The sequence below is a fragment of the Canis aureus genome, chromosome 21 (genome assembly GCF_053574225.1).
Source record: "Canis aureus isolate CA01 chromosome 21, VMU_Caureus_v.1.0, whole genome shotgun sequence".
Lineage (NCBI taxonomy): Eukaryota > Metazoa > Chordata > Mammalia > Carnivora > Canidae > Canis > Canis aureus.
In genome coordinates this window covers 49,706,876-49,718,574 of record NC_135631.1, presented here as the reverse complement: position 1 = coordinate 49,718,574, position 11,699 = coordinate 49,706,876, and the positions used below count along the sequence as shown (strand labels likewise).

Here is an 11,699-nt window from a genome sequence, read left to right as displayed (position 1 = left end):
CCCCCCCCCCCCCCCCCGGCTAATTTCTTAAGGTTACAGCAGGTCCAGGAACTCAAGACCTCAAGGGATATTTTGTGACCCGGCATACCTTTAGCTCTCAAGATAAACCTGAGTGGCCTTGAGAAAATCATCTATCCTGCTCTCAGATTCTTTATCTCCAAGATAAAACTGTCAGACAAAAGTGTCTAAGTGTTTCTCCCCAGCTAAAAATGTGATGATTCCTGCAGCAGTGATAAAGTTTAGCCTGACCTTCCATAACTCCCTTATTTATTCTGTTAGAGAACCATCCTTTATAAACATACTTAAACTGCATCTGGACTATATGTGCCTTTTTCTTTCCTTTTTTTTTTTTTTTTTTAAACAGCTGTCAGCACAGCGTATTGGAAAAACATGGCCATAAAAATCAAGAGATCTGAAATCTAATCTTGATTTCAGATTAATGATCAGATAAAAATATAAAATATTATCATCTACTATCTGGAAATTACAGCTTAGGCTAATTTTTTTCTTATGCCTTAAAAGAAAAATCATTTTCAGTAAGAATGAATCTAAAATAAACTTAGTATGGACATAAGTGCAATATGGAGACTTCCGGGGTTTTTCTTCTCTCAGTCCTATTCACATTCTCTAATAATAAGGGTTTTTTTTTTTCCCTCAAGGAATAAATCAACTGACTTCCCAGTGACAGCCACACAATTCATCTTTTAGAGGCTCCCAAGACCATTGTGATGTTGGAGTTCTGATATGTGCCATTGGACACATTTTTGCCCAGTGCTAACCCTTTTCCTAGGGTCGCACCGGGTGTTTGGCTGTAGCCTGGAGTCTTTGTAGAAGCATCTCAACAGGTAGGAATTCAATAAGACAGTGTATGCCTGGTTCAACATAAAGGACGCTCACAAACGAAGCCCACGTGGCTTGTGTGCAGTCCTAAAAGGATACCCAAGTAACTTGTTACAAACGCTCTTCCTTTATTCATGGATTTGTGAACACATGCTATGCTTTTTTGATAAATAATCTTCCCAGGGATTATTTATCATAGCAGCTGGTAGCCTTCTGTGTTGTTTCATTGCCTACATCCGGTGAGAGCCCAGGCATAATTGTTATGTATTACCCTAGACTTCTGTTTGCAATAAGGAGCACACACAATGCCATACCAAAGTGAGTTTATTGACATTCCTTGAAGGTGGTGTGATGGAAGAGAAAGCTCGGCCTGAGTATCACGTGACATTTTTCTTGTTGATGTAAGCAAAATCAGCCCAGTAATGTGGACTTCTCCTGCTATTGACTAGAACAAAGACGTTTAACAAAATTGTTATAGACATTTCCTTAGATAAATTGGAAGCTGCAGGAAGTAGGCTAATGGAACAATATTTACTCTATATACTACCTCTAGGCACCTTTTTTTTCTACTAGAACAAAGGGACTACATGTCACTAACAGGAAAATAACATTTTTTTCTTTTGGACCTTATGATGGCTAGAACATCCATCCCCGATTTTTATGATATAGTATTGCAGTAGTTTTAATAATGAACACTGAAGTACATAATAATAATAATAATAATAATAAAGCACCACATTTGTTATGTAAAGTTCTAACTACTTTCATTTGAAAGTGTTTCATCTTGACTGGGAAAACATTTGTGGCAATTGAGAAATTTTTTGAACCCAAATTTTGGACACATGGTTTGACACATGGCTGACAAATATCATAGATATTTGTCAAATATCAGATAGAAGGTCTGGCTTATCGACTTGCACGCAAATATACTCACCGCTAATGGACATATGGTCATGAATTAAAAGAGAAAAAGATTTAGAAGCCTGCCAAGGGATCACTTATCTCTTTTTAATTTCCTCATTGCCCTCCAAGCAAGTGTGCTGCATTGGTGGTGGTAGTAAAAAGTTCTCACAACTGCTGCCAACTTGTATACACAGGAGGTTACAGAGAACTCCTGACCCAGTAGAGGCAATTTCTATTTTTAGGATTATCATCTTCATATAATAGAATAAGATGTCATATCCAAGAAATTATTATAACACTTCATAGCATTTTAAAAGTATTTTTCTACTTGAAATGTAAGGTTTCTCTTATTTTTTGTTTGTTCCCCCAATTAAAGGTAATAGACTCTTACCAAAACTATTTCTAAAAGTTTGGTTTTAGGGGAATTGTGGTTTATAAGTGATTAGTATTATAATATGCCTCCATGGAGAAAACTCACACTTTTAAATTAAAAACAAATTATTAGTGGTAACAAACAGATCTGTCTTGCTCATACTGTCATATGATTGGGGGAGGCTTACACCTCCAGCTGGTGGAATTAAGAGCATAATTATATATATATAAAACATACACGCAAACACACACATACAATTTTCATGTATTCCAGCCTCATACATTAGGGAATAATAGCTAAAGAAACATCACTTGAAAATCATAGGATCTTTCCATAACAACTGTCTGTATGCCTCTCCTCTCTGTTTGTCTTCACTTGGGATTCTGTACAAGGCTGTAATAGAATCCGGGACCCTGTCAAGCAAGCTTTGCATTCTTTCAGCTGACTTTGACATCAGCATTTCCTTTTGGAATTGTATACTTTTACCAAATACTGATTGTACAATGTTTTGTGGGATACATTTAGCGCCAGGGCATCAGGGTGGGAGGGGGGGAATGGAAAGAAGGAAAACTTTGGTTGGAAAACCATTTATGCCTAAGATATCTCATCTCTATATATTTTCTAGGGTACCTTGTTCCTTCCATGTATGAGTAGAATAGATATCAAATAATCTAAGTAAGGTGTCAATTAGATATTTATGTACATTGTAAAGCTCCCCAGGAGCAGGTTCCATCTTTTAAACATCTTCCTCTGTTGCCAATGCTTAATGAAGAAGATAAGTACTAAAAAAGAATCAAGTGCTTGAATTAATGAGTCATACACACGTGTAACACTAAGTTCTAAAAACAAAAGATGTTCCCTATACTAGAGATGCTGTTCAAAGAGGTAAAATGGTGAAATTATTTGCATAATTCTTATGCTCTGGTTTGTGTAAATAATAGCTCCATTGGAATCCATAACTTTTCAGATACTTGACATGTATACTGAATTTTACAGATCCTTCAAATTTATATTATGTAATATGCACATTCCATCTTATCTTGGTAAATATTCTTTTTAGACAGCAACAGAAAGCTAAATTTTGGTAACGTGTTATTTCCTGATTGACAATAGAAACACAGCAGCAAGGGGTGCTGGGCATACTAAATATTCCTACTGAAAGAAGTTTCATTTTGGAGCACACGAAACACAATGCACTGCCTGGATTCAAACTGAGACAATGAGCACAAGGCATGGCTTCCTGTGAAATTCACTTTATCTTACATTTCTCACATTTGTCCCTTGTTTAATATATTGGAAACAACAAGGTGACATTTCAATAACGGGGGCCCCTTTAACTCTTCTTTTCCCAGTGAAGAAAAACACTTTCACATATGACATATTTCAGACCACATGGATAACAAGGTTAGAAAAATAGAAATGACCATTATGTTTGGACTTATTCCAAATGTAATCAAGAGGTTCGGCTGTATTTGGAGCCTGCAACCGTTTTTCTGAAAACACTAAGTTTTCTGAGATCTCTCTTTTACTGAGTGCTAAAAGAAACTGGATATCTATTTTGACAAATCAATGTGCCTTTGGGGTGTTAGGTGTCTGCCTCAGGAGAATTGTTATGGATGAAGAAGGAGTACTATATTGCCCTTGACCCCGAACAAGCACCATCACTCTCTGCAGCTTCTCATGTAGTGTGTCCCTGTGGACAATCAGATGTGAAGGAATTTGAACACCACAATAAAGAAAAGAAAAGGAAAAAAGTAGCATAAAAAAACAATATCAAAGTTAAAACAAAAGTCCATTTGCCAATCATCTTTAACAAAGAAGTTATGAGTTTATCTCATGAGATTATTATTTTTTTTTCCTTTGAGAAGGAGAACTGTAGCTAGACAGGACAAAGCAAAGCAAAACAAAACAGTACAGAACTCAGGTATTCAAACCAACCTAATATGGTCTTCTTCCCTCTCTCCTGTTTGCTTCATCACACTCTACACAACACCATGGGGGTAGAAGCCTCATCCTTTATGCTACGTAATGAGATCTCCTTCGTGTGCACAAGTTTCTGCTTCTTGTGTGGTGAGTGTTCACAGGGGGCGTGCCCCTCCTAGACCTCTCTACACTCAGGTTGAGCCACAATCCCCACAACCATTGAGATGCACTGCATTGCATCAGCAGGAGGCATTTTTCTTGCTGTTGTTATTTGTTGGAAAATGTAATATTTGCACCATATATCTAGGTTAGTTCCAGCTGATGGGACTGATGCCATATATGAATCATGAGTTGAATGTATAAAAACTTCAGCTTTGCCACTGCTGTTTTTGGATGGATGGTATGCATGGGGAAAAGGAGAGTGGGAGGAAAAGAAATTGTTGATTGGCTCCTAGACCTGGAGTTGGTTATTAGAAATTATAAAAAATGGTGGCTCTGCTCAGAAGACATGGGCGTATAAAAGCTCGGAATGCTTAATGCTCAAATTTCCCTACATTTATATAAATGGAAGTAAACTTTTATTACCATTTGGTCAAGTGTAGCATAACTTGCATTCCTATTTCATTGTTAGTAATGGAGGTATGTGGAGATACACACAGACCTTGAGACAGCTGTTGTTTAATATTGCATACAGGCTAGCAGTTCATCGAGAATAGAGGAGATAAGCCTGAAGGTTGGATCTCAGAAGAAGGCAGTTCTTCATGCACAGCTTTTGTCAATCCTGATTTGGTTTGAAAATAAAAATCATGAAATACCAAAATCAAAGGAGAGTTGATTCAGGGAAAGGGCAAGGGGATCATCCCAGAAAGGGTGATGTGACTGCCAGGAAAATGTCAGGTGAGTTTCCATGTCCTCATTCAAGTCCAAAGGTGCTGGTTTCTTCTACTGCTGTTAGCAGCTTTTCATACAACATGGAGTACGAGGGATAAGGTGGAAGATCCAATCGGTTGAAGCAGGTGTGTGCCCTGAATGGGGAAGAAAAGATCGGTGAAGGTGTTGGTTTCAAAGGTAACAACTGGTTTGTATGTATCTGTGATCCATCTGAAGCTATGAAGCAGAAGTGAATAAAAAGTGAGCACAGCCACGATTTGGGACCCCCATAAAGCATTGCAACAAAGAATGACAGCCTTCTAGACAAAATAAACCAGTTGAGGGAGTAGAATAACTAGAAACAGACGGTTTGCATTTATTAGCAAACCACATTAACGTAGAACGGTACTAGCAAGCCAGACATGAACTCTATGGTACCAGCTTTATTCTGCAACTGAGATATGAGCTTGGGTGTGGTCAGTGAAAGAGGCGGAAACCTAATTATTACCAGAGGATCATATTCCCAAGTCTCCTTGTCCAGCTCTGATTTCTGGGTCACAGTAAACCATGGGCATGATGTACACGGGCCACCGGATGCCCTGGAATTTTGAGATCCAATGCTCTATTGAGTCAGGTGTGCCCCGGTGACTGTCTGACTCTTCTCTTTTTGGTGGGACACCTCTAACCTGACACCAGACACCAGAATGCTGCATTTCCAAGAACAGCTGAGCTTAGAGAATAGTCTTCCCTGGTTGCCTGGAGCATCCTTGTGCCCCAAGTTGTGCCCTACTTTGTCGTACTCTTCCTTCATCCTGCAGGCCCACGCACGCCAGTATCTGGTCTAGATAAGGAATGGCTTCCCCTGCCTTGCATTAATGCACAGACCAGGACCAGACCCTGTGTCACCTGTATGGGGCTCAGCGGTGAGCCGGAGAGGCCCAGGACACCCTTTCCTCCTGTGGAACTTCAAATCACCTGAATAGTTTCTTCCTGTCAGGTGTTCTTTGTTTTTATGGAATCTTTGGTTGAGGCCAAGGCCTGTACCAAGTTAGGGAGGAAGATGGGAGTGGGGGGTGCAGCTCAAGGTTAACTTCATGCCTTTTGCTCCCTAGAAGGGGTGGTGTGTTGCAAAGGTGTTTTGAGAAGCCAACTAGCACCAAAAAAGGGTAGATTAAAATGAAATGAAATAAAGTAATAAAAAATAAAAGAGAAGAAGATAAAATATCACAAAACAAATATATATACAAACAAAACTCTAACCAAAGAGACCATTCTCCCCTCATTTGAATTTCATTTGGGAGATTGAATTCTTCTAATTATAAGATCCCCAGGGAAGTTGTGTATTATTTATACCTTTGTTTTCAGAGTTCCTGATCAGGCTGATGCAGTGGTCAGGGTACAAGGGAGCTTATCTGGGTGTGTGCGTGGGGGAGGGGTGGGGAGAGGTGGGGGTGGGGGTGGGAAAAGCAGGGAGGGAAGGTAGGTTTACTTGTACAGGAAGAACCAGGGGAGGATGCTGTTGTATTTGCCTCTCAACACCCATTCCTCCTTCTGCTCATAGCTCCCTGGGAAATGACCCCCCAAATCCCTCCCCCCACCAGCTCCAACAGTTGGCACAGGACAGCAGTGCATCTGGCCTTAGGCTTCAAGGACTTAACTGGGAAGAAACATAAAAACAGACCAAGATTAGAGGAGGTCTCAGATTATGATCTAAGATTCATTCCATCAGGTCTACGGTGACTTCACAAGAGAATAATTAACATATTTTACCTGAACTCATTGGAGTAAGAGTGGAAAAGCATTCATTAAAATGAGTAGGATGACAATTATAGTGGCTTCTCTATGTTTAGAAAGATTAAAACTAGGACATACTTTGGGCTCTGGGTAACCACATTAAGTGGCACAGGACAATCCCAAGTATGCTTTTGAACCTAGCTGAACTAGTTAAGCATGAGATATGAGCAGCCATCATTGTCTTGGTTCTTTAAAGTGGCACTCATGAGTGGAAAAGTTACAGCAAAAAATCCCATATTTGCAAACCAAATTAATGCTGTAAAAGGTAATTTCTGGGAATAATCTGAAAGCATTAGCAAATGGCACCTTTTCAAGACCTTGCTTGAACATCTCGAGTTTCTTCAAATTGCTTTTACCGTATTTATCACCAGCCTTGGTTAACTCTCTAAAATAGATTCTAGTTTATAAACTAGAATGAACAAACACAATCAAATCGTAATTCAGTTCAACATTCTTAAATGCTTGCAGTCCTCCAGGTGTGGTTCTGACAGCCCAGAGCATCTGCTCACTTTCCTCCCTGGGCACTGTGCCCAGTCCTCTGGGGTGTGGGGGGTTGGTGGAAAAAGTACAAAACCAGGGGTTGGAAGACCTCTATTCCAATTGCAGTCTAAACCACTTATTAGCTTTATCACCTTGGGAAAGTCAATTAATCTTTCTGGACTCAGTTTTCTCACTTGTAAAATGTGACTAATAATATATGCTCTGTATACCTGGAGGGGTTGTCGTGAGGACCAATGTTAGAATGCACATAAATGCCTTTTGTAATCTGTGAATCATCATTTAACCATGAGTTTCTCTTAATAATGCAACCACAATTGCAGTTATGGTTTCAGGAACTGTGTCACACCTGTGGGGACTCAAGACCCTCAGCCTTTTCCACATGAGCTACTGGCAGATGAATCGCCTCATCTCCTGTTTGTGCAACTGATATTTTGGAACTCCACATGGATCTTTTCAATCACGCCAGGTCAATTTTCACTCTGTTGGTGTCCATCTAGGGTTCCAGCATTCTGAGATAAGTCAGGATTTAGATTGTGTCAGTCACCGTATTATTTGCCCTTCTAATTTGTATCATCTTCATGATTGGTTTTCGTGTCTCCTTGATTTTTTTTCCAAATTATCGATTAAAATGGTAACCAATGCCAAAGACAGTATGCTTCTCCCCAGAAGAGACCACTTTAAGGCTGGTCAAAAGCAAACAACACTACTAAAAGCAAATAAATTGCTGCTCTCTGCAGCTGGTTATTCAGCTAGCTGTGAGGCCGCTTTTGGAAGTCCTGTCCCCCCTTCACGCCATCTCCTTCCACTGCCCAACCACAGCCTCACTCTACAGATGGTTCTCACTCTCATCACTACTGAACCTACTCTTTTTTAACCTTTTCAAGAGCCTCTTGATCCCCAAATCCAGAGGCTCATTCTCTATCCCGACTTCCACAAGCTCTTTAAACGCCTTTGACATCTTTTCTTCTTGAATCTCTCTCTCCCCTTGGCTTCTCTATGGCTTCTCGGTGGCTGTCAGTTTCTCTTCTGAACTCCCAATGGCTCCATGAAGCCTCCATTGTAGCCTATGGTCCATAGAGCAGGGTTTCTCACCGTGGTACTACTGCTATTTTAAACTTACTAATTCTCTGTCTTGTGCATTGTGGGTGTTTAGCAGCATCTTCGGTCTTTACCTGCTGGATGCCACTAGCACCCTTCCACCACAACCAGAAGCGTCCCAGACATTGCTGAATGTCCGGGAGGGAGGCAAAATCACCTCTCCCATACCCTTTGAGAGCCATCCCTATAGAGTAAGCCAACTGCCCAACCTTAACCAACCCCCCCGACCCCCATCCACCTGGGCTTGGGCTCAGTTTACATCTGCAGTGAAGTTTGTTGTCAGAATTCTGTTTGCAACTTTTATGCAACTGCCCATTACTCCTAGTTCTGTAATCCCTGGTCCCTGCTTCAAACGTAAACCCCTAAATTCATCTCCTCTTTTTTATTCCATCTCCATGCTATCTTGTGCTATGTCTACTCTGACTAGCTTCCACACTTTTCTTTCCTGTGGAGCCAATCCTCTGTACCCTCCCCAGTCCTTGTTCCATGGCAAGAAAACTCTCCCACTCTTCCCTTCTGGACATGGCCAACAAGTCTTAGCACCCGTTCTCAGTCCCCATGAGTGGAGATGGCCAATGATCAGCCTGCCACACTCTGTGATGTAGAGGGCACTTAGCAGTCTGCTCGGTCCCCACTGCCGATTCTAGATCATTATTTTTCAATCTTTGATCAAAAATTTCTGTTCCTTTTACTCAGCCATAAAAAAGGATGAAATCTTGCCATTTGTGACAACATGGATGGACCTCGAGGGTATTATGCTAGGTGAAATGTCAGACAAAGAATGAAAAATACCAAATGATTTCACTTATATGTGCAATCTAAAAAAAACAAAAACAAAAACAAACAAACAAAGCAAACAAACAAATAGGAAAAACAGACTCATAAATACAGAAAACAGTCTGGTGGTGGCCAGAGAGAAGGGGGTGGGAGGATGAGCAAGAAGGATAAAGGGGAGTAGGAGGTAAAGACTTCCAGTTATGGGATGAATACATCACAATAATAAAAGGCACAGTCTAGGGAATATAGCCAATGGCATCATAATAGTGTTGTAGGGTGACAGATGGTAGCCACCATCACGGTGACCACAGCATAACTTATAGACTTGTGGAACCACTATGCTGTACACCTGAAACTAATGTAACGTCTTGTGTCAACTATACTTAAATAAAAATGAATGAATAAATAAAAACTAAGAGGTAATCAGATGTTTAAAAATTCTGTTCCTTTGAATCTCATGCCATTTAGATATTTCCCCCCATAACTCCAGGTTTTATCTGGAATTTTATTTCAATCAAATAGGATAGATTAGAAAATAGGGCATGACATCTGCAGCCAAGAAGGGTAAAGTGTTGTTTTCAGGAACCTGTATTTCAGACACACACGTACACACAAGTAGATAGGCACGTACTGGGTTGTGGTGTTATGTAAAAGGTATTTCCTTCTGTGGCCTATGGCCGAAAAGTTTGAAAATCACTGAAAATCAGTGATCTAGACGCATCTTCCATACCCTTGGATCTTCCAGCTCATTACATTTATTAAAATCTCTGGTACTTTGCTTAAATCCTCCCCATTTCAGGTGTTCCCACCAGGCTGTGTGGCATCTAAGTCTACATGGATGGCATGTTCAATGCCCTAATCAGCCAGCTCCTCGACCTCAAACTCAGGGACTGTCCCACCCATCTTTTACTGAACTTTCTTCACAAGACACTGTAAAATTACATTCTGGAAACCACTAGTCTCATAACCCTCTTTCCTAACCCTCCCACAGTTTTTAGGAGGCAGGGACATGAACTGATGTAAAGGTTTTATCTGGCCTGGCCTATGGTTAGGTTTACTTGTGACACTATTTGGTTCTCTCATCTGGGAAGCCAGTTGCCTTTCTGTAGGGGGAAGATCTGAGAACAAAGCAGCTCAGACCACCTCTCCTTCCAGTGTGGGCAGTGTAAGTTGGGCTCACATTCTCTGAGAAGTCCTGGGTCATTTGGTATCTGTTTGGCGCCCCTGCCAGCCTCTGGGCCCTTCCCTGCTGCAACTCATTGCAGATGCTGCCTCAGGTCTTCCTGCCATCTGCCATGTGGTCAGGCTAGGTCTATCCAAACTGCTATTCTTGGAAGTCCGAAGTTACTACTTTCTCTTCATACATTGGTGACACTTTTTAGCTTCTTGGATCTTCAGAAAATGTATAAGGAAGACTAGTAGGGGCTTACTATCCAGGGGGTCATTTTCACTGTCCTCCCAGAGGCATCTCAGAACTTGCTTCTTGGGACACTCTCAGCCCAGGGTAAAGTCCCTGCCTCCCCAGGATGCTCTCTGGGGTTTGCAGAACAGCAGATTTTTAGGGATGCCTTGGCCCAGATGTGAAGAGCCTGATTATAAGCCCAATGTCCATCTTATAAGCTCTTAGTGTGGGTTAATATTAATGTATATTTCAAAGCTTCTCAAAAGCAAATATGTAACTAGACTCAACCTGTGACCCCCAAATGACAAAAGCTATTCTTATTTCCATTTCCTAAAGAATAAAACAGAGACTCCTCAGCAGTCTTCTCTCTGTGACCCATCAAGACCCACCTATCTTTCTCAATCTCATCCCTTGTATCACTTTGGGTGTCTTGTCCTCCACACTGGTTGGGCTCTCCTTCCTGAACACTTGCTGGCCATCTCCCACCTCTAGGCCTTGCTCATGTTTCTGTTTCAGCCTGGAATTGCCTTCTACCCATTCCTTGCCCCTCGATGCTCACCTAAGTGTCATCATCTTTGCGGCATTTCCTCCTGCCAGTTCAATCGGGAGCGGGTCTGTATTCTATTATTTTCATAGCACCTTCCTCTTACCTCCCTTTCTCAGTGCTCCTCTGATTCCACCTTGTGTTGTACAAAATTTATTCTTATTGGGCTGTGTTCCTCCCTAGACTATAATCTCCTCTGGAAGGTGGATGGTTGTATCTTTGCCACTCTTCAGGGTACACCTTATGCTGGGGTGTGTGTGGGTGCTATGATCAAGTGGTGATTCAAACTCATTTCTCTAAAATGAAAAAAAAAAAAGAATGTTTCCAAATAACCTCATCTTCCAAATCTATCATTAAACTAGACAAATGGAAATCTTGCCTTTTTAGCCTTATTTTCTTGCCAGATTTAATTCAGTAGGCTCAGCCAACAGCAGACCCACACGAATGAGCACCAGGGTCTGCTGAACAAGTGTGTGAAGCCAGTGCTGAAAATTGTGCCAAGGCTTTAGGCTCTTATTGACCAGTTGGGCACGCACTCTGTTTCCTGGGCCACCTGATGCCCACTGACATCAGGTGGGGGGTCTTCGGGACATTAGAAGGTCTGGGAGATCTGGATGCAAGTCATAGTTCAGTAAATCCTTCCACTGGGATTTAGCCATAGCATCTGGGAGGCC

At 41.2% G+C, this 11,699-nt stretch overlaps 1 protein-coding gene across 4 annotated transcripts in view; it reads right to left on the bottom strand.

Moving 5' to 3' along the window:
• Positions 1 to 1,146: 1,146 nt before the first annotated feature.
• The window catches only part of HECW1 (HECT, C2 and WW domain containing E3 ubiquitin protein ligase 1), a 441,131-nt gene continuing 430,578 nt past the window's right edge, over positions 1,147 to 11,699 (bottom strand). For all 4 annotated transcript variants that reach the window (XM_077864126.1, XM_077864125.1, XM_077864127.1 and 1 more), the window contains exon 29: positions 1,147 to 5,064. In XM_077864126.1, coding sequence (XP_077720252.1) covers positions 4,953 to 5,064 — 112 coding nt within the window. In that variant the 3' untranslated portion in view covers positions 1,147 to 4,952. The remainder of the gene's footprint in view (positions 5,065 to 11,699) is intronic.